Consider the following 24,691-nt stretch of genomic DNA (forward strand, 5'->3'; position numbering starts at 1 on the left):
AATAAATACTTAGGTACCTAGAGTCTATGCTTGATAGTATAATTTTGTTTCAATTAAATCCAAAATCAAATTTAAAAATAAATTAGTTGAAATTAAATAAAAATATGATGGTGTAAAACTGAATACATAACTGTTAATCGAATTTGAAAAGGTTAGCACTGTCCACAAATATTTGTTCAATCGCACATAACCTATTTTATTAAAATTATATTAATAATTCGAAAAATATCACATTATTTGCTAACTTAATCCTATATACCTATAGTATAATACGTTCTCTGCACCACATTCGTGTATGTACGTGTTATTAATTTTTTTCTGGTTATTACTTAACAAAATTGAAAATACCACAGACGGAATTATATCAAAGTGACGTGTAATTATTATTATTATTATTATTATATTATGACTTATGATGTTACACCTTACCTACACGAATACTGCAATAGCAGGTATACACATAACACGTCATGTACACATAAACACATATCTATTCGCGCGTACAGACACACAACAGCGCATAATAATAATAATATAGGATTTTCACAATTTGTTTATTAAAATACATTATATTATGTGTGTTGTGTAAACCGCTGTGGTTTTTCGATTTATCAAAGGTCACGTATGCGCGTATGATAAGGAAATGGACAGTTATAGGTAGGATGAATACCTATTGGTACCTATATTGTGTTTATACACCAGCCAGTATGTTCGTTTCCGTCTCAGAATAGTGTTGACATGCACCCGTCCTGCGACTCGTACACCGCTGCAGTACCCCATCACTAAAATTATAGTATGTGATTTGTCCAGCGAAAAGCCGCGCTACTGTGTCGAAAATGAGTAAGTACTTATCACGATATTATTATGCCCACCCGGTTTGGAAGGACCACATAGACGTTAATACTGTTAATAGTAAACAGACCATTGATACTATAAAATAATATTAGGTAGGTTTTTAAATTATTACTATTATTATAATTCAGAAATTTAGCTCTATATACACATTACACTATAACTGACATTTATTTTTACATTTTTTTCTCTCTTTTTTAATTTTAAACTTTCATATTGTTTAGTATTATTTTAAATATTATAACTCATTATGTACCTAAATTGTTCTTTTAACTCGCTATTCCCTATAAACAGGTCGCTTTTTATGATACCATCCTAACCTAACCAATATGTTTATATATTCAATACCTACCTATGTATTTTTAATTTATTCATCGACTTTGTAACTATTAACATTGTGATTAATGATTCAATAAATAAATTATTTATTGTAACTTGGATTATTCGTTAGGTCTCGATCACGGCCAAGAACATGGCCATCATCGTCGGAGCTTTATATTTACGTGGATATCCTTTGTACTGGCCGTCGTTTCCATGCCGGTATTATGCATGTGTTACCTAAGTGAGTATAATAATAAACCAAAACCATGGAGTATCTATGCGCAATAAATAACCATAAATTATTAAAATAATCTACACACGTACATTATTAATGATTATGATACCGGGCCGAGGATCGAATTTAATTGTTTTACTTCTGTTTTGTGATATTCCATTTGAACATTTGTTCTTTTTTCAATAAAAATGTCTGTGCTGGTCTGATTATTTTATTTAAGAATTTTCAAAACGAAATGCCATGCTTCGAATATGCACTACACCTTTTTTATTTAACTAATAAATTGTAACTTTAAAACACTTAGATAGGTTTGACGTTTAGAGCAGTCCGAACAATTTTCTAAAGACAATGTCTTAATTGATCGACTTACATATTATATGCATAATATTAGATACTCATCTCCTATATAATGGCTATATCTAATAAACACAATATAATATATGTTGGTACAATCATCAACACGTCGCATACAAATGCGAAATGTTATGTCAATAATTATTACAAGTCACAATCTCACAACTGATTTATTATAGATACATACTAATTAGATTTGACCTTACTAAGTACATTTTTTTTCGTGTGTATCGTGCTATTATATACTTAAGCTATAGATTTAAATATTAATTTGTATGAATTAAATAAAATCAATTAGTAAAATTGTTATTGATAAAATTCATTTTATTACATTTTATTATGGTTAGGTATATCATTGCTTGGAACGTTCTATTACCAAGTATGTTAGGTATTATAATTTTTTTAAATTAGCATTTCATTCATCAGCTGATTAATGTGGATTTATAATATAAGTACCAAACAATTTATAATCTACTTATAACCAGTGTTGGGATTAGATAAATACTTTTTTATCTAGATAAAGATAAAGATAACAGGACAAAAATGTATCTAAATAAAGATAAAAGATAACACAATTCAAATTTATCTAGATAAAGATGAAAGATAAATACATTATTATCTAGATAAAAAAAAGATACATTTTTTTTAACACATTGAAATCCAAAATATTTTAAGAGTACCTACACCTTTGATACTTCTTAGTACTTCAATATTATATAAACACATGCTATATGAGTACATTAATGTCAGCAGTAGACATTATTATTAATAAATAACTAAGGTATAAATATCAAGAAAAAACTACATATTTTACACGACTCGTAACAATGTAATGTAGGTATTATTTGATCACCGTGTCCGGGCCCCTAACGAAAATATCAATGATAAAATATAATACCTGTATAATAAATAACATTATTATGAACATGATTTTTTTTTTTACTGAGACGACTTGACAATTCAAATTTAAAGTATTGGCTAATTATCATAAAAATAAATTGACAATCAAAATGTGTATTATATTTTTTGTATAGAGATGAATTTATCTAGATAAATTTATCTAGATGAATGAATTTTTTATCTTAGATAATTATTTAGATAAAATGCAACTATTTATCTAGATAAGATAAAAGATAACTAAATAATTATCTAGATAAGTCTCAACACTGCTTATAACATGGCTGACATTTAAATATTGTGTTATTTCATCTCGGCTTTACATGCATTTGTATTTTATCACTTTGAATATTATGATGTAGGTATGTATATGTTACCGTCAATGATGTAAATTAGTTAATAACGTAAATGCCTAGCCAATATTATAAATTCCTAAAATTAGTAGTCGATATTGTCAATGTCTAGGAATTAACTGACAACATAGGCAAGGTTGTAAAATTTAATATCTAATATTTTCGTCGATTATGCTTGAAAAATCCCGGCGTTATTGTCATTACCTAGGAGATATTTCTAATTGCATCATTGACTGATTATAATAGACATTAACGATATTTACTAATCAATATCGTGTACTGCCTAATTTGATCGGAAATATCGTTATTGACTAGTCATTAACATTAATTCCTTAATTTACGTCTTTGCCGGTAACATATATATCTAATTCAAATATAAAGCCATTTCAAACCATAACTCAAAATCACCATTATATTTAAAACTATAAATACTGTTACGCGTAACATAAATAACAAAAAAATAAAAATAAAAATATATTAATATCAAACGTCTTATATTTATGAGAAGGTATATATATTGCGTAACTGCCTAATTAACAGAAAATATTACAAATGTACTTTGCTATGTTCGATGAAATTTCCTTTTGAAATAATGCTTAGGACTATTTTCATTTTATGAGAAATTTTTTATTTTGTCTAAATAATATGACATCAAAATTACCTAACACATAAACACATACACACACGATACACAGCAGCTGGACACAATTTACCTCTACTTCGGGCACCTCCAAGGCAATATTTTACCATCACCGCTGCAGTGTTTATGAGAACCTTAATCCCATCTATCTCAGGTGTTGATTGTTGAATAGCATTAGAATACTGAATGCTTTACTACAAGACTTAATACATTTAAAAATTATATATATAAGATTTAAGGTTCAATCGAATGCAAACTAATTTTAAAGCAAAATTGCTGTGCATTAAGCCTGTATTGAATATGGCTTTGAAGTTTTTCTATTGCGTGTTGTATAGTAAAAATTAATAACAATATAATAAATATAAAAGATAATAGAACAAACTACGATATTTTTGCAAACTTAACATTCTGAATAACGGACACCTCCGAATTTCAACGGCCAAGAGTGTCCGCTATTTAGAGGTTTCACTGCACATTTCAGAGGCTACAATAATATACATATTGTATGACATCAAATAATAAATTCACCTATTGTACACCGCTGAGATAGAAGTGCGAACGTCATTCTCGTAATAAGACGTTACATCGTGATATCGTATAGTCACTATACAGTATTCATTATCGCGAGAGTAGTGCCACACCACTTGGGACCCGAGCGTCGACCCCAAATTCCGAGGCCGGTTTAACGTATAAATGCGTAGTCTACCCGGCGGGCTTAGCTGGCATTTATCGGACGAGTCTCACACACAGTATTGATACCTCTATATGTATACATGAACGCGTACCTGTGTTAGGCCGAGGGCAAAAATGCAAAAAGAAAAGATGTGTTACTGGTATTGTTTTTTGATGATTCCGAGCTTAAACCCAAATCCTCGCGAGATTTTATTTGCTTTGAGTTTATCGTCTGACATCTATTATATTGTTTTTTCTTTCAACATTTATCACTACCTACAATAAATCCCGAATATTGTACACCGACCGATGGGCGATGATGCATGATAAGCACTTCATCAGTATTTCGTAAAATAATAACAGCATAATGGTTGGGTAAAAAAAAACGTTTAATTTAATATAATTTTTTGAGCGTCAGCAATCAAAATTGTTATTATTATTATTATTATAAATTCTATATTAACATTCAAACGTTGCACATACGACATTTTTTAATTTTCCTGCAGTACCTATTATAAAATTGGTAATCAGTGATCAAGATGAATAAGTTTCAATTGTAGAATAATTTCATTCAAGTGTCTAAATTTTTAATTTTCACTATTTGCCGTTTATAAAATTTTTTTTATCACATATAAATCGATTCGTTAATACATATAATATATATTATTTAAATATTTTGTTTTTTTAATAAATATAAATCCAAGCCCTAGTAATCATTAATCAGATAATAATAATAATCAAATAGTATGTAACGTGAATAATGATACACCTATCATAATATTATTAATCTTGAAGAAAATTCTTTAGCTTTACTCCACCTGTACGTTATCTACGATAAATGATTAAAAATCCGTTTGAGTTTTAACACTGTAACGAATCAAAATATATGACTTCATTTAAATCACAAAAGCGATTGATATTCTCATAGACTGATTTATATTTTAATTTGACAATTTATTTTAAAAATTAACCAACAACAATGATCTATCTGTTTAGTATAGGTAATATATATATATACTTTTTTTATATTTTACTTTGTTTTCAGCTACATCCATTGGCAGATTTGTACTATTACGATTTCTAAAAAAGACGTATCCAGACTTGGAGTTCATAAAGTCAGTGTCCATTCGATCTGCAATGGATACACCTAAAAATACAGGATACGTTGTGGTATTACTTAAAGTTATCGGAGATTTTGACATTAATCTGATGAAACACACGATTCAGGTACATATTTAATTGGCTTTTACCCATATAATATTATTATAATATAACTCAAAAGAAATATTAAATTTATAAGTACCTATCGCATATCCGTAAATTAAACTACATTTTCTCTAGAAAAAAAATCGTAAAATTATACTACACAGATCATCAAATCATAAACGAAAAGAAAACATTTAGAAAAATATGAAATTCATGTCAAATTAGTCTACCTAGGTATTTAAAAAAAATGCATGCGTAAGTAGTTGGTTTTACCTTGAAAAATCAAATTAACCATGGCTTTAAGTTTATTTTGGATCATGAACAAATTTATTGACATTATTTTTAAGATTATAGATTAAACCAAGAAATTTAGTTTCTTGAATTAAAAATTATTGTTCATGTATCTATAATAGATATTGTATTTCAGTAAAATATATTAATTGTGTTGTTAAAATTTGTTATATATTCTACAACTTAAAGTATTTATTACATTATAGGTACCAAATCTAAGGCTGGGCATTAGAAAGTAAAAAGTTAAGTTACTATTTAAACCAAGTTGCATAACAAGTTACATTTTTATATAAAGTAACTTCTAATTCAAAAAGTTAGTATCTTTGTAACATGTGATACATAAATACTAATCAATTAAATGTATAGTCCGTTAAGCTAATTATGTCCTATTATGATCGCCATAAATTTAAAATACATTTTGTTTAGCAAACATTTTGTTGTTTTATAGGGAGAAAAAATAGTTGAAAACATTATTTATTGGTAGGTATATATTTTTAAATAATTAATTGTAGGCAGGTAAAATTTGAATTCACTATAATTAAACGATTCAAAATAATTTATTATACACAAATAGCTTTATATCACTGCCCATAAAATTACAACCTTGTACGAAACATAAGTTTCAAATCATTCAATAATAGTATCGCATCAGTTTAACATTTAAAGAAACATTGGTGTTGTCATCAAAATTATTCACTCATATAAATATAATTCATAACTTCCGTTATAAGTGTATACCTACTAATAACTATTGTCGACCATTGGATGACCCCCTTTCTTTTATTTTAATTTTAATATTTTAATAAATGAATACTATTATTATAATATTTACTTATTTATTGTCCTATACAGCATGTTTGTATTTATTTATTCTTTTGTAAAATGTACTTATTTTATTTGTGCTTTAGCATTTAAGTATTCAGTTAAAAAAGTCTACGTCTTGATTTTTAAGTAAATTAAGTCACTATTATTTTTCTATTTAACTTGTAAATTTGAGTAGTTGTAAAAGAAAGAAAAGTAACTAAAACTTTAGTTGAATTTTAGATTCTGAGCGGAGCGAGGAATGTATTGATTTTACCATGATGTATGTTTTTTTTTATTCTTTTATTTTTGTGTGTGCCTGTCATCACGTTTTGGGGCAGTAAAAAAGCTTCGATTTTTGACTTCAGTACCTCGTTCGATCAGAAAGTGAAGCTAATTGGTACATTGGGGGGTCAAAAGTAAAAAATTCTTAATATTTTTCTAAATAATCGGGATAAACAAACTAAAAATTAAGGGAAATTTTACGCACAATCAGTTTTCGACATAATCGATTTTGGTTTTTGATGTAACTTTAAAACAAATGACCTTTGATTCATGAAATTTTCACTGAATGTTTATATAAGTATATTCTATCCACCATGCAATTTTCAAAAATGTTCAACTTAAGTAGAACTATTCGTAGGTATTTGCAATTTTCGATCATTATTAGTTTTTTTTCTATAAATATTGATCAAAATTTATTTGTTGGGTAGAAAAGCTTGAAAATTTAATACAAGGCTTCTAACAACTTGTTACAATTGCAGTTGAAAAATATTAAAAATAAATAGACATGATTTTCTTTTATAAGCATTTAAAGTTCAAATTTTGACTAAATTCGTAAAAATTACGGCAATGTTCAAATTATCTTAGATAGAAATTTATAAAAGTTTTTCTTTTTAAATCTAAGATTTTAAAATTAAATTCAAGGCGCCTAACATAATTTTACAATAGCAGTTGAAAAATAAAAGAAATATATAGTCACGATTTTTTTTTTATAAGCATTCAAAGTTTGAATTTTGACAACATGCGTAAAAATCACGAAAATTCGTAAATTATTGTATGTTAGAAATTCATAAGAAATTTTCCTTTTATATCTAAGATTTGAAAATTTTTTATAATCTATAATATATCCTAGACAGATAAACCGTCTCCGCTTAGAATGGTTTTTCGTATACAATGATATAATATCATTGGATTCAAATTTAATTTCATCCATAACAGTAATAACCCACTTGTAAACTACTGTACAGGCGTACAGCAGAGCGACATTCACGACTTACACGCTTTTTTTCTACAGGAACTTAACAAGTTAAAAAAAATTAGTTAGCTTGCCCAACTTTAATTAGTCTTTAGTGATGTACTGATGTACCGCAATATGTGTGACGGATAAGCATTAATTTTATTTGATTATTGTTTAGACAGATATAGTTGACAAATACGACCGAGTAAGCGGCCGTCTATGTTACCCGCACCTCCGGTGTTCGCTAACGAAGAAATGGATGCGGTACGCGTGGATCAAGACAAGCACGTTTTCCATCGACAACCACGTGATCGGATTGCCGGAGACCAAGTCGATGTCTGAGGACGGCATCATGGTGAGTGCGTAGGTATATAAGTATTACATAATATATGATGTGTAATAAACAAGTATTATATGCGTATAATGTAATTTGTATACAAATATATATTTTAACGCCACACAATATTTATTTTTATTTGATATAATATTGTGTGGTGTTGGCAGTTGGGTATGGTTTAATTGAAGAAGCAGTGATGTATTGTCTAGAAGAAGTCTCCCCTCTTGCGGAACGCACTCCCCACAATATAAACCACTTAAATATCAAATCAAGCCACTTTAAGGCATAAGTGAATTCATATGTATATAAAGATATCTTAAGTTACAAGAAGGTGTAACTATCGTTGTATACTTGTATCTAATCTATAATGGCAAATTATATTCCTTTACGTTTTGAACGAAACGCGTGCGTCGGATTGTACAACGAAGTCATTTTTCTTTTACCTATGTGAATTCTCTTCAAAAGAGGTGTTCAACTCGTCACGGAGAAAAGTAAATCAATTTTTATAAAATTTCTACTCAGCAAAATCGGTTCCGGAAATCCGTTGAGTAAATCGAACGTCTTATTTCATATCCTATCAGCCATCAACATTAAACGATAAATAAGACTTTACGCGTTAAAAATATAAAATAATGGTCGATGTTTAATCTTTGTATTATTAATATTATTATTGCTATTCATTGTTTCTAAAGAACGTCATTATAAATAATATAACTCAATATTGGATATGTCAGTCAAAGTTTTTTAGTTTTGTTTGTGTAGAAGTTTCGCAAGAATAATTTAAAAATTAAAATTAAAAAAACAATCGATAAAATAATAATCAAAGAAATAATTTCGGTATATCTATATACTATATACATGATAAAAAAAATCATTAATATGAATAATTAATTCTGTTTTGTTTTTATTAATTAGGTTTACAGTAATACCACATTGTGACTATCGACTATGTAAAGTATGATAGTATGATACACACATTATAAATTTGTATACCTACATATTATACTCGTATAGCTACCAATATATTATAGTACATAATATAGGACCATAGTGTACACACAATAATGCGATATTACTGTAAAACCTAAATAATAAATATTTTGTACACACCTATATAATATATATAATTATATAGGTGTATAATATATAAATATAATATAATTTATATTGTCATGTATATCAGTATTGATAATATCGAATTATATGAAACAAAGAAACTAGTGTACCAGTAGCATACTTACCTTACCCCGGTATTGCGAATTTTGACGGTTCCCGTTTACACAAAAATTCAAAAACCACACAATCGGCTTGAAATTTTCAGAGTTTGATTAGGCATGTTGTGGGGTATCAGCCCTGCAATATTATTTTATTTTTAACATTTGAGAAGCCCATAATACATATACAGTATAGAAGACGGTTGGAGTTTGTTCGAGTACGATCGAGTAATCATCCGGCATTTATTTCAAATTTTACACTTAAAAATTAATTTAAAATGTCAACATTGTGCAATCGTTTTTAAACTAGCACCATTAGATTACATATGTTCTTGAATACCATCCCTGTTAGTCAACTGAATGTATAAGGATAGAAAACCTTTTCATGGAACACAAATATATAATAATGTAACAAAATATTGCATTATGGGTCTGATATGTTTGCCCGACACTCAAATACCCGACACCTCAATTGCCCGACACCATTTTCCCGATACTACTTTTACCCGACAATGTATTTGCCCGACAATACATTTGCTTGACATTACATTTTGCATTTTTTTACTGTAAGTACGTAATATTATTATAGGTGGTACCTTTTTTTTATTTTCATTATTTTATTATTATAGCTTTTTAAACAGACAATAATATTGTTCTGCGTTAAAGTATTAAAGTAGGTAAGTAAAACTACATAAAGTAATAATGTGGTCGATATACTAAACTGCTATTTACGATAAGATTTTTTTCCCAATTAACCGATAGGTGATAGACAGACAGCGAGTAGACTTGTATGAACTACTATTTGCGACACGAACTATGATCATAGTTCGTGATTTGCGATAAGATATTATTCTTTCCCAAATAGATAGGCGATAGATAGACAGTAGGTTTTAGACTGTAGGATTAGTTATATAATTTTGAATAATTTTTGACACACATTTATGTATAATATAACTTGATATTGTCGACTGTCGGACAAATGTATTATTATTAATTATTATTAGTTATATGTATAATTTTGAATAATTTTTGACACACATTTATGTATAATATAACTTGATATTGCCGCCTGTCGGACAAATGTATGAATTTTTGAATATATACCTAATAATATATAATATAATAATAATAATATATTTTTGAATATATTGTCGGGCAAATGTTTTGTTCGGGAAATGCTTTGTCGGGCAAATGGAGTCGGGAAATTGAGGTGTCTGGCAATTGAATGTCGGGAAAGTGTACTGATCCCCTGCAATATAATATATTGTGTTAAATATAATCAGGATTTAGATATTTTTATTAGATATTTTATAGATATTGTTTGGTAAAAATTAATTATTTTATTTCATTCTATTCACAATCTAGATAACCTTTAGATTCAAATAATATAAATAATACTAATAAGTAATAGTAATAATTTGAATAAACAATAAACCAATTAAATGATTTTATAAACTAAAAATATATGGTCATAAGTCTATAAATTATATCTTTAAAATTATTTTCTAGAAAAAGACAACGATGAAGATTTAGTGTTATAGATATAATATAAAAAACCGATTCTAAATATTCTAATGTCTAGGTCTACGATTTAAGATATTATTATTTTAAATCGTGTCTAGGTTAAATAATTATATTCGGGATGGTTTAACTTAGGTTTTTCAATTATTTTAATTATTTTATACAGTCGTCTAAAATGGGCATACATGTATAAACATTTTTGTTTTATTACTTACGTACGGATCTAAATCAAAATTCAAACGAGTAATTTCTAAATCATTAAATTATTTATTCTATGAAAATGGTTTTACAAAACTATAAAATATCATATTATGTAATGTTTAATCTATTATTTAGGTATAATATTCAGACAATTTGTACTGAATAAAAAATGTTGTTATTGTTGATACTCGTTATAATTTTCAAATCACCATAGCTCCCATTAATATCATTCAATCGTAATATAATTGTGAACCTAATATTTAATATAACCTGCTATTTGATATTGCTGTTACTCTATGCTATTTACGTACCTTAGCAAAGATAAATAACTGAAAAATTACTGATTTGAATTTCGATTAGAATACTTCAACATTTTAAATAAATTATCTTCTTGAAAATGTATTGGGAGAAAGACGCAACTCATTTAAAAAAGTCAGTATAGCCATAAAACATTCCTTAAATTTTACAAAAAATCTAAGTGTTTGAAAATATGCTTCATCAGTAGATAGGTAGGTAGGTAAACTTAAAATTTATAAAAATCAGTTTGAATTGATTAATTATTAAAACAAAAAAAGCGGGAAAGTGGGTATCGCTCTGCATGTTGTACATTAGGTGGTGGGGTGCATAGATAATATATACATGGATAGGACATCCCTATACTTAATACACACGGTATAATGTGACTGAAGAGAATATATGTTACCACACTGGTTACATTAGTGGTTTATGATAAAACTATGTTATCAACACAGAGTATAAACATAGATAATAATTTGCGAAATCAAAAAAAAAAAACGAATTAGGTCAACATTTACTAAACTAATTCTTTTTAAAAACCAGTAATAACAAATTGACAAATGAATAAATGATATTATAATAACTATAGTCTATAATATAATTTTACTAATAAAAAATGAATTTATTTTTACTTTTTAAATAGTGACGTAATCAATTATCAATGTAGGCTATTGAGGATAACACAAGTGTTAACCAGACATAACCATTGTGGTAACATATATTCACTTTGAGCACATACCAAACCACCTAATGTCCTATCCATGTATATATTATCTATGGTGGAGTGGACATTTGACTAGGGTAGGTTAGATTTGAATCCAATGATAGGCATCATTGTATACGAAAAACGATTCTGAACGGAGATGATTTGTCAGTCTAGGATATATTATATTTAAATATTGTCATATATTCTATTTTGAAACAAATATTTTATTTTTCAATTAAGACGCATTTTGCATAAGGCATGGTTAATCAATTAGTGTAGTTATCAAATTATTTAATACCTTATATTATCATAGAATAGATATACATATACCTGGTTTGAGGATAAATCGTTATCATTACGCGATTTCATAATTTCACAAAATTTCATAAACATTTAAAACTCAAACGCTCAAAACATTTTTCCTATAATGACACTTCAAATTTTCTCTATAGCTATTTGAAGCAAAACTTATGGAAAACTTAGTGTTGAATTTTATAACCTTAGATAAAAATACAAACAATATTATGAATTTTGAACTACAAAATAATTCACAAATATTCATGGTTTTGACGAATTTTTGTCAATATTTGAAATTCAAATGCTAATAAAAATTTAATTTGCATTTTCGGTGGACATTTTTTTTGTGATAAAGATTGAAAAACTTGTAAGGAATCTTATATTAAATTTTTAAATCTTAGTTTAAAAAAGAAATTTTTTTATTAATTTCTAGCTTAAAATAATTTGTGAATTTTTGTGATTTTTACGTATTTTGTCAAAATTCAAACTTTGAATGCTTATAAAAAAAAATTGTAACTATGAATTTATTTTATTTTTCAACTGCTATTGTAATAGCCTAGGTATGTTCAGAGCCTTTTATTAAATTTTCAAGATTTTCTACCTAAAAAATAAATTTTTATTGATTTTAATTTTAAAAAAAACTAATAAGGATTGAAAATTGCATATACATTTATGAACAGTTCAACAAGTTGTTTATCCCGATTATTTAGAAAAATATTAAGAATTTTTTACTTTTGACCCCCCAATGTACCAACTAGATTCACTTTCTGATTTAACAAGGTACTGAAGTTAAAAGTCCAAGCATTTTTACTGCCCCAAAATGTAATGACAAAACCAAAAAAAAATATTCATGGTTTTAACGAATTTTTGTCAATATTTGAACTTAAAATGCTAATAAAAAAAATTGTGCCTATGTATTCTTATCATTTTTTATTCACTTTAAGAATAACTTATGAAGAACTTTGTATTAAATTTTCAAGTATTTTGATAAGGCCAAAAAATTAAATCATGTAAAGAAAATGCCAATCTAAATAACTGATAAATTTTTCAAGTATCTACGACTTATACTTTGTGAATAATAACAAATATTTAAAATCGTTTCAGGATAAATCGTTATCGTTACGCTATTTCGTATAAAAATTTAAAATTCAAACGTACTTAAAATTTTTCCTATAATGATGCTTCAAGTTTTCTCTATAGCTACTTGAAGGAAAACTTAGTGTTGTATTTTCAATCCTTAGTTATAAACGCAAAAAATTTTATGATTTTTTAACTTCAAAATTACTTGCAAATTTTCGCGTTTTCGACAGATTTCGTAAAATTTTAACTATAAACGCTTATTAAAAAATATTGTGACTTACGATTTTTAATTTTTTTTAGCTACAATAAGAACAACTCATAAGGAACCTTGTATTAAATTTTCAAGTTTTTTTTGTCCTCCAACATTTTTTTACCGACACTTCAAAAAAAAATTCTCAAAAAAGTTGAAAATTTCAGTGGTCTATAAATAACTCAAAAAAGTCAATTAAACTGTATATAGATAACACTAACATAAACATTTGGTGAAAATTTCAAGTATTTACAGTGATTAGTTTTTGAATTACAATCATATAAGAAAATCGATTTGGTCGAAAACTGATTTTGCGTAAAAATTCCCGTTTTTCTGTCATTTTTTTTTTGTTTTTCTAGATTTTTTTGAAAACTGTTGGAAAATGTTTACTTTTGACCTCTATAATGCACCAAGAATATTCACTTTTATTATTTTATTATTTTACGGAAACCACCCCTAAAGTTGGAAATTGAAGCATTATTTCGACTAGTTATGCTGTACAGACACAAAAAAAAAAAACACACATCATAGTAAAATCAATACATTCATCACTTCGTTCAGAATCTAAAAGAGGGTAAGCGAGCAATGAATAACCCAGAATGTATTTAATATATTAGGTGCTACTTATCATCCTATGATTGTATATATAGAATAGAATAGGTTAGAGTATAGAAGTGAGGTGCGATGACAACCAAACAAAATGTCTCAATTTATTATTATACGCCAACTATAAAACATTTTTAATATTAGCTTGTTTATCAATATAATAAATAACAATAATAAAGGTAATCTATATTATACAATTCAAGTTTTAAGACAATTAACTCATTCAATCGTATTATTGCTATGATAATTCATATCAAATTATATGTATAACAAGGTTTAAAGTTCAATCCGATGACGTTAAACCAAAAATAAACAAACAACAATTATAACAATATTTTATTTTAATACACTAATATAATAATATGGCAATGATATATTGTCTAGGTATTTATTACCTATCTAGTATACAGTGATCGAAATGATTTCAATTCATTCCTTAGTTTTGAGTTTTCAGAGGTCCCAGTACAACCCGTTTTTATCGATGATTTAAGTAAAATTTTGATATAGTAACATATAGTGTCAAACAGTAAAAAAAGAATTGTTATATAAGAAAAGAAATTATTAGATGCAATTTTTGTAAAAACATATTATATTAGTCAACGCTATTTATATAGAAGTAGAAATTTGTGAAAATATTAATTTTTCAACATTTTCAGAGGGATGAATAAATTTGAATAAAATAAGTGGAGTGATGACTTTAAAACATAATTATTCGTTAGTCAATAGTCGTCCCTATTAATATACGGACAGGCTAGTGAAACGACAAAAAAGTTCGGCTAAAACTATCATCTCGGATATTATATAGTTTCTTTATTGCCATTAACTCATCCTAAATTAAAAAGATATACTCAAAGTTAACGGAAAAAACATCCGAGAAATAGATGTCATTTGAATGCTTTTATATTTTTAATTAAATTATTTATTATTAAGTAGGTACAATGCACATACATTAAAAATAAAAATCATCACTAACTCGTTGTTTTAGTTACAAACATTCTCCGTATCTACTGACAAATAAGTGTATACCTTTACTCCCACTAGATATACTGTAATAATAACACTGAATAGGTACATTCCCAGCTCTATGGCTCAAGAAATATATTTTCGTTTAATTTATTTTGACGTGAGTTTGATAAGTTACTTAACAAAATAATTCCTAACACACCTACATTATAAATTATAGTTAGCTTATATAATTAATATAAATCATATATAACTACTACCTATGATATTATATGGTTCATAATATTATACTATCTAACCTACACACATGTTTGATGTTTTTTATGCTATTTTAAAATATTATGATTAAAAATCAAGTAGCTAGGTTTTTATGTGAAGTATATTAGATTTCTGCCCTAAGGCTATTACGAGTAGCCATTTTTTATTTTAATATAACTTAATTAAATGTACAATATTTATAATAATATATACTAAACGTGTTCCTGAAATTTAACACAGTTTATCTTCGAAAAAGTATTCAAATATGTCTTGTTTTTAATGCAATTTAATCGAAAAATCATGATTGCTAGACACCAACCAGCCTTAAATCACAAAATATAATATAATTCACATTATATTAAGAGGCATGTCAGTTGACTATGCATATAAGCTTTTCATGACTGACTAATGCCTTGTACCAGAACAACTCTACAACCGGGGAATCCATTTACAAGGATGAAGAAAGGACAAAAAATTATGTACTGGGACTCAATAATAATGATCAGTAAAATGTTTTGTTATGTGTAGATAACAGCCTATAAATAATGATTCGTATGTAATCCGCTTGGAGTAGTCAATATAATATAGGTAATATAATAGGTAATAATAATATATAATCGTAATGATCGTGTGAATTTTAATAAAAAATATTATGTTCACTGTACCTACATACTTTTATTGTATTTCATTATTGCAGTTCATGATTTTGAACGTATATTTCGACTCTTCAACATAAAAAATTTCTTCCGATAAAACAGTTTCTTTTTTTTTTATACAGCAACACGTGAATGACATAATCGCGTCACATATACCGTCTGAACTGCCGCAGTGGCAGATTACCATGATCCCGGTAAGCGAAGACTCGTTTTATCTTCTAGTCCGGATCCATCACCTGTATTCATCTGAGGATGGTGTCGGGTTGAGTGACCTATTGCTATTGAAACCGGACGATGGTGGCCTGAAACACGGTGAAGCGGCATCGGTGTCGTCATCGTCAGGCCAACACGCAGATGCCGACAGTATCCAGAACATCCTATCGACCGTGTACCAGGCGCCGACAGCGTTACCCAGACTCAGCGAACACCTGTCAGAGATCTGTGCCAACACGTGGAACGAACTGGTATCCACATACGATCCGCTGGAAAACCCGAAGGTGTTCGGACGCCGACCGAACGTCTTTATTTTTGGCACCATGCTGGTGATCGTGACCGCGTCCGCGGCCAGGGACAAAACCACCAAACGGAACTTTGCCCACAAGTTGAAACGGGAAATGACACGCCGCGACATTCGGTTCCGGTACATGTGCGAGAGTCTGGTTAACACGTTCCACCCAGCCCTTTGGGTGTCATTCACCTGGTGGTTGCTCGTCAAGTGCATACTCCGGTTGCCCATCACCTTGCTGCTGATGGTCAAGAACACGTCCACGTACGTGTACTGGACGTACGTGCTGCTGTACTCGGTGTCCGAGCTCATGTATTTGGCCCGACTCATATACTATGCGCCAAGCACCGTCATCCGAGAACTGGTTTTGCCATTCTTCGGCGGCTCAGACCGCGGAGCCATGCCTGCTCCGGAAGGTAGTAAGTGCGTGTGCTGGTCGCGGCCCATCGACCTGGACCTGGTCAACACAATACACGACAACACGGGCGCGGCTACGTGCGAGATCCAACTGTCCATGTTGGCCGCCGCCCTCCAGGAGTACTTCGCCGTTGCTGGGCTCCGATTCCCCAAGAATGTGATGACCACCACACGGTTCGTGTCCAAGGCCAACCTATTTCAGCTCAACAACCGGCACGTGGTCACCAACGGGCTACTGGCCCTTCCACTACCCATGGACACCGACCGTGATCCGATGTACAGCCTGCACCAGATGCAGGAGTGTCTGCAGGAGGCCATCGGAAACCAGACGGCCTTGTACATAGCGTCCATGTGGCAGATCGACCACAGCCTGGCCACGTCGTTCTTACCATCGCCGATGGTCAGCTACGGGTTGCACTTGCTGTCCAAGAAGTTCCCGCTGACCGTCACCTACGTCGAGGAACACAAATTGGACCGTAAGCGCCGAATGCTGTTGTGGGGCCAAGAGGTGGATGCCATCTTATACTGGAGACCACCGCAGGCCAACGTCTGTGAGTTTAATATTTATACGAATCGTAACGTGATAATAATTATTGTAATTAGACGTGCCACACTATTTTATAATTTTTTCACTCGATTTTCTTTTATTTATAGTCGAGTATAATATAATCAAACCAGCCACATAATTATGATATTATTTTTTACTGTTTGTTTTGCTCTTTTCAGGCATGTCTTTATCAATAATTAACTACGGCGGACATTTGAGACTGGCAGTGATGGCCGACGCGAATATGAATCCTCCGTGTAAAGAGATTGTGTCCAAGTACGAAGGAAATATCCCTGAGTTTATAACCGCCGCTGAGAATTATGCGAAAATTGTCAATACTTCAGATTAGTCTAGTATTTTTATACATTTGTATTAGGTTTATATTAAATAATATTGAAAAATCAATTTTAATGTTTTTATACTGAAAATTAAAATTTATAAAATATATACATCAAATTTATTACAAATAGAACAATATTATCTTTTAGGAGAAAAATAATCGGATATTTTACGTTTAACTACTCTTTTTCTTCCATTGTGTTCTTCTCTATCTCTTTTAAGAATACTCAACTGCCCTGTAACTGATGATTTTTCTATAGCAGATAGAAAATCTTTTTTGGAATCATTCAATTGTAGCCAACTGTTTTTCTGCTGATTAATACACATTGTTCGCTCCTTGTCGTTATTTAACCTAAACTGGTTTACAGGCAAAAACCTAACATCTTGAATATCTTGTTTATTTATATGGTCTTTGGCACCTATACTATCAACATGTTTCAATTTTATTTCCTCTTCAAGTTTTTCAGGAGTTGACTCTATTATCCTTAAACTTGAAGATAGCCGAAACTCTTCAGAAGGTGACTCAATTAAAGTTGTATTTAAACAACACTTAGACTCATAAGGAATAGACTTTACTATGTCTAAGGTTAAAAGAGACTGATAATCATCTGGAACTGATTTTATGTTAGAACTTGTGAACTGGAGCACTTCAGAAGATGAACTTTTTATGTTAGAACTTGAAGCCTGAGATTCTTCAGAAGTTGATTTTGTTAGATTTGAACTTGAACATGGTCTAGACTCTGCAGAAGTTGATATTGAACACTCATGGGACTGTTCTAGAGTTTGATCAAATTCCGTGTTTGAACTTTTAGACGCTTGGAGTACTCTAGTATTAGACTTTACTGCTTTACAATTATTCCTTAAAAATTGATTCTGTGAACACTGTGGGAATACTCCAGATTGATATCCTTTATTCTCAAGTACCTGGAAATCATATAATTTCATATATTAACTCATAGGGCATGAAATGTTATAAAATATTTCTTACGCACCTACCTGCCAGGCTTTGTTTGTAATAGCATCATAAATATAATCATGTACTCCAACACATGGTAAGGTTTCCAAGCACGCGTAGTATTTAATAAGTATTCTAGAAACTTCACCTAAAATTGATAGTATTATTAATTTATAATATACAATATATTATAAAGTATTTGTCCCATTAATAACTGTTTCTAATTTATGAATGTATTTGCAAATTATTAATTTCTAATTTTTACGAAACAATGTTTTTTTTTTTAGTTGATATTCTAAAAGCTAATTCACATAATTTTAATTATAATTGTTTCAAAAAAAATTATGCCTTTAAATATTTGAAATCTGAAATGTTTAATAACACAATATATACCATATATTACTTTAACTTTACACAAATAAATAAATATTAACTATCAATAGAATATTACTTTTGATTATAGGGCACACATTTTCTCTGCTCACAGAGTATTATACTATATTATGTTGATGAAACTGAGGACAACAAAAATATATGAATACAAACAATTAACAAAGAATCTTAGTGGAACCAAAGTAAGAAGGTGCAGCATTTAAATTACGTTGTGTGGCGTTCCCAAAATTGATTAATTATCCTTTCAAGTAGATAGTATGGTTCTAAGATTGTGATTATACAAGGTGTCCCGTTAAGATTTACATGTGATTTCTCTTGTCTCTCTTGAGATGATAAATATATCATAAATCTGTTTTTTTTTTTTTTATTAGACTCACAAAGACAAGCGATATATCCCTTATTTTTTAATTCAAATAATTTTTTCGGAAAAAGTTAAAAAACTTATTTTTTTATCTTTTAATTTTTGAAAAAAATAAAGATACCTATTTTATAGAGTTGATTTAGCTGAAAATTTTGATCTTTAAACATTTATTTTCATTAATTTCACGATTTTTAATATTTTTTTTAGTTTAGAGATAAATAAAAAAAAAACTGGTTTTTGTCCGGATGGCAAGTCTTCTTCTATGGCTAATGGATATTTCCTCTCAGGACACCGTGTATAGTTTAACAATGAACAATGTGGCCCAACAGTAAATGAACAAGAAATGCAAAAATAGAAAATTATTCAAAACTTCAATAAAATAACATTTACTGCTTGTAATAACAAGTTTCAACCATATGAATCAAATTTTGTTTAATAAATTAATCGATTATCTTGTATTTATGATTAATCACATTTTATAAGTCTTGTAAAATTAATGATCAATTGAAATTATCAATAATGTCCAGGTTTAAAAGTAATTAATAATATGCGAAAGCGAAATCAGATTTCAAAATAATGAGTTAGTTTTAATACATAATTTTACTAACCAACTGTAATGTTATTGCTTTTCAAAAATGTATGCATCCCATGAATTGAATCCATCAGTTTGGTATCACCAAATGTAAAATAAGCAACATCTCGATTAGCTTGAGCAGCGCTCATTAATTGCAACAATGATTTTAGATGACAGTCTCCACGAAAAGCACCACAGCCCCAATTTCCTGTTGCTATAGCAACATCAGAACACTCTGAATCTTGTCCCCATGAAAATCCAGCAAATGACTAAATACAAGGGGGTTAAAAACAATCAAAGCCATTAAATACTCAATTTTTAAATACTTTATGCAGCTCTCGTCTTATGTTTTTTGTTTTAAATTGATTTTTAGGATCATTGTAGTACAATGCATCAATCGCAACAATAGTAGTATAGCGGCGATTATTGTCATCAACAGGAGTAACATCTAAATGAACACCTTTCCATTCAAAAGAATTTGCATATCCACTGTAATCACTGAATCTCTCCACACCTGTAAATTATTTAGCTAGTTTAAAAAAATAAAAATTACACATTTTTTATCTCGATTAACCTGTTATAATAATAGCCTCTGTATGTAACATTTTTTCAGAGAACAACTGAGACACTAATAATTCAGGACAAATTAGAAAACGAATTTCTTCTTGAACACTACCATGACCAAGAACGCCTCCTCCAATAAATCTAGAAAATAAAATTATTTTTATTTATAACCAATTTATTTAATAAATCTGGATTTGAATATTATGTGTTGAATATTTTTAAAAAACCACCCACTTATTTGCAAAATCCACTTGAAGCATTCCATCACCACTATCTTCTATTGTCCCGTCAGAAGTTATATACAAATTTGTCAACTTCTTTGTTGATTGTAACCAATATGGTAGATCCCCAGATGGCAATCTTTTTCTAGAATAGGTTACAATTCCATTAAGAACTGAAAATGACCATTAAATCAACTATTAAATATTATGAGTTAATAATATTTTACTATATTAAATAACTGTAATGATTTGGTTGATTTTCTCACCTGAATTAGCACTAGTCACCTTTTTAAAATAGCAAATAATACATTTCAACTTTTCATACAAATAGTGATCAGCCGAAGAATATACCATTAATTGGAAAAATCTGATCAGAAACATAAAAATTAATGGTAATCTTGTCATATGCGGTCTACCGCACATTTGCCGTCTACTACACATATTTTTATACGTTAGATTAGGTACAAAAAAATTATATTTAGCATAGAAAAAAAATTATACTCAGTATAGAAATATTGTTCATTGTTTTTATAAGTCCTTTTTCCTTTAAAAAAGTTATGGTATTTTCCTCTGATTGAATAATTACATTGAAGTGTTTGGCTAACATAATGACTAAGTGTATAAATTGCAGAATAATGTATCAGTATCACGTAGGTATTACCTTGCCACCTCGGCTATTAGTGGTATTACAGCACAAACTAAACTGATTATCTCATAATTCATATTATGTTGGACTCAGGTTTTATTATAATACTAGTCCTCTGTGCTAGTAGTATTATATCATTTATACATCGTTAAAATAAAGCTTTAATCGTCATTGCCGTTAAATAGTTGTAGACCGCATATGATGTATAGAAACATGTATGGCAGACGGCAAGTGTGCGGTAGACCGCATACGACAAGATTGCCAAATAAATGATTAAACAAAAATAATTGATTTTTTCAATTTATTAATTTACCCGTTAAAATTTATGTATGGATATTCTGAATACTCAGACTTTGAATTGCAGACGTTTCGATGAGGGAATGTACATAAGAAAGCATTAGCCAAGAGACAGGCAATTTGCATTTGACTTAATGATATAGAATGATTATGAGTTTGTTTCAACAAAGGTATTGGTTTAGTTACTAAAGTAGGCAATTGCAATGCCAATTTAATGATTTTGGGTAGTAAATTATTAAAAAATTCTTCTGTTTCTTCCTCATTTAAACACTACATAAACAAAAATGTTAATATTTACTAGTATAATTATATATAGTAACATAATTTTTAATAATTAAAAGTTTATAAATGAAAAATCAATACATTATTACTAAGGATTTGTTGAAGACTAAATGTCAAAAGACATTTATTAGTGTAAGTACTTAAAGTAAAAATACTAAAATACATAATTAATTATAAAAAATATAAAGGTTACTTCATCAAAAAATTTATGTAGTAAATTGAATCGCCATTTGTCTTTATATTTGGGATTATATGATACAATAGCTTTTTCTAATTCTTCACTCGACAATATTGGTTTATTTAAACTGTAGGTGATAATATCCCAACGATTTTTTTTAGAACTCTAAAATATTACGAATATTCTAATTAAATTAAATTTTATAAACACTAAATAAATACATACTTTGTCATTTTGATGAACTAAAAATAAATTATGTTTAGAGCATGGCATCTTTACATGATTATCATCCCAAGTATCACAATATTCTTTAGGATATGCTTCTGGCATATTATTAATACCAATTGGTACCTATGAAATTGTAAATTTAAATATTAACTGTTTATATACATTTCAATTCAACAAATATATTAAATTATATACCTTGAATAATAGTGTATGCTCCGGACTAGGTATTAGTGATGGGAACAATTTTTTGCCAAAACTCCTAGGCAGTAAACTTTTATTAATGCCTTTCCAATTTGTAGTTTCATCATTTGAAATATTATCTAGTTCAGACAAAAATTTATAAAATTTTTATTAAAACACATACATAATTCTACTAAGTACCTAGTATGAATATCTAAAAAAATATGTATATAAAAAAGAACATCTTCTTCTATGATTATTGATTACATTATTTTAACACAAAATTAATGTAAAAATAAATTTAAATACAAATATGTAGGAGGATAGGAATAATAAAGTTTATTTTTTAAGAATAAATTATTCGTTCAAAAAATTGATCTTAACTAATCTTCCCACCGCAATAAGTTTACATAACTCATGCTGTCATTTTTCATTAGTTATTAATTTTATTTTTAGTGATCACACACCAATGTTGTTCAGTTCTAGTTTTTCTTTATCAATTCCTATTTCAAGTTTAATTTTATCAGAGCTTTCTAACTGTTGAGTGTTTATGACCTAAAGGATTAGAAAATCTATTTTCCAACTAAAACCATATATAATATATCATTACTCACAATCTATTAAAGGAATATTTCTATAATATAGAAAATACTTTTCGTAAAAATAATTTTAAAAATTACGTAGTCAGAATCGAATTTCAAACATTGCTATTCACAATATAAAAAAAGATTGAATTTCAGAGTTAGAAACATATAAATTAATTAAAGTGTTGTAAAATCTTAAAGCTGGAAAGATGAAAATTTGTTCCAACAACTATAGTTTTACCATGTCTGTGTTGTACTTATAAAGATAGTTAGTTGATCAGTTTAAAAATGTGAAATTATAACAATATAAACTATATTTTTTTTATAATGGCGTCTTAACACAATTATCAATATAGAATACCATTCATAATCATCTTACCGCTCTCCATATTTGAAAACCATGTATCCAATCTTCAATAACACATATTTCTAGTTTCTAACTTTCAAGTCCAAAAAAAAAATGCAGCTCCCTCTAAAAAAGTTTATAAAACTCAATGGCCATAATTCAAGGAGGATTAAATATAATTATAATTTATACTAAATAGTCTTTACAGTTATTTACATACAAGTATCAGATAGAGTTTAAATTTAATTTAATTTGTTAGACTAAATCGGTATGAAAAAAAGGAAGTTTGGACATAGGTAACTAGTATCGTTTACATGGTTCATTCATCATCATCTTGGTACGGATAATTTTAAACCGGTTTAGCCTAGCGAACTTCGTGTCACTAGTCATTCTCACTGACCACTAGTGACTAGTGAGTAGTGACCAGTATCTACTGACTGCTTAACTACTTACCGTCTTGTGGCCACTATCCACTATAAAGTTAATTAAAGTATAAAATAAACTATCCACATTCCATATTTCACAGTGCACAAACGTTAAACAAACTTATATCTTACAAAGTAACAAAATAAAAACATAGTTAATAGTTTCATTTAAATATCCAATAATGTGATATTAAATACATTATGGTAGGGTGAACACCTACGTCTGTATCTACTATCTATCAAGGACACTGTATGTCTGTATGCACAAAGAGATAAAATGGCGATCGAATCACAGTTAAGTTGTTGATTGTTGAATATCAGTGTTGAGTACCGAAGAGTTCTGAGTTATGAACTTACTGTTCATGGTCTGTATTTATGGCACTATGCTGCCTTTGATCACA

General features: G+C 28.7%; 2 protein-coding genes and 1 long non-coding RNA gene across 4 annotated transcripts; 2 read left to right on the forward strand and 1 right to left on the reverse strand.

Moving 5' to 3' along the window:
* The first annotated feature begins 680 nt into the window (after positions 1-680).
* LOC107167278 (uncharacterized) lies at positions 681-18,122 on the forward strand. Its single transcript, XM_089221307.1, has 6 exons — positions 681-840; positions 1,304-1,414; positions 5,370-5,551; positions 8,041-8,217; positions 16,371-17,721; positions 17,897-18,122. The coding sequence occupies exons 1-6, from the start codon at positions 837-839 to the stop codon at positions 18,064-18,066; spliced, it is 1,995 nt and encodes a 664-aa protein (XP_089077433.1). The 5' UTR covers positions 681-836; the 3' UTR covers positions 18,067-18,122.
* On the reverse strand, positions 18,119-24,662 carry Parg (Poly(ADP-ribose) glycohydrolase). Of its 2 annotated transcripts, none has more exons than XM_015516252.2 (13): positions 24,512-24,662; positions 23,899-23,991; positions 22,951-23,075; positions 22,753-22,878; positions 22,543-22,692; positions 22,084-22,337; positions 21,391-21,491; positions 21,138-21,297; positions 20,914-21,044; positions 20,666-20,853; positions 20,374-20,608; positions 19,053-19,159; positions 18,119-18,980 (listed from the first exon to the last, which is right to left on the reverse strand). In XM_015516252.2, exons 2-13 carry the CDS (start codon positions 23,906-23,908, stop codon positions 18,195-18,197), a joined length of 2,373 nt encoding a protein of 790 aa, XP_015371738.2. In that variant the 5' UTR covers positions 23,909-23,991; positions 24,512-24,662; the 3' UTR covers positions 18,119-18,194. The 2 variants fall into 2 exon arrangements, with proteins under 2 accessions (XP_015371738.2, XP_015371737.2); XM_015516251.2 differs by lacking the exon at positions 24,512-24,662 and adding an exon at positions 24,319-24,502.
* On the forward strand, positions 20,717-21,107 carry LOC107167280 (uncharacterized). The gene is made up of 2 exons (XR_001506155.2): positions 20,717-20,855; positions 20,953-21,107. It is a non-coding gene; the product is annotated as an uncharacterized LOC107167280 (long non-coding RNA).
* Positions 24,663-24,691: the final 29 nt, after the last annotated feature.

Source organism: Diuraphis noxia, unplaced genomic scaffold (genome assembly GCF_037042655.1).
Source record: "Diuraphis noxia isolate RWA-SAM2 unplaced genomic scaffold, SU_Dnox_SAM2 contig0002, whole genome shotgun sequence".
NCBI classification, from domain to species: Eukaryota; Metazoa; Arthropoda; class Insecta; order Hemiptera; family Aphididae; genus Diuraphis; species Diuraphis noxia.

Bases quoted from the DNA above. Each gene is read 5' to 3' on its own strand.
- Parg (XM_015516252.2), bottom strand. The intron at 22,879-22,950 runs GTATATAATTTA...ACAATTTCATAG, and splicing joins AGCATACACTATTATTCAAG to GTACCAATTGGTATTAATAA. The intron at 21,045-21,137 runs GTGGGTGGTTTT...TTTATTTTCTAG, and splicing joins CAAGTGGATTTTGCAAATAA to ATTTATTGGAGGAGGCGTTC.
- LOC107167278 (XM_089221307.1), top strand. The intron at 5,552-8,040 runs GTACATATTTAA...ATTATTGTTTAG, and splicing joins TGATGAAACACACGATTCAG to ACAGATATAGTTGACAAATA. The intron at 8,218-16,370 runs GTGAGTGCGTAG...TTTTTTATACAG, and splicing joins TGTCTGAGGACGGCATCATG to CAACACGTGAATGACATAAT.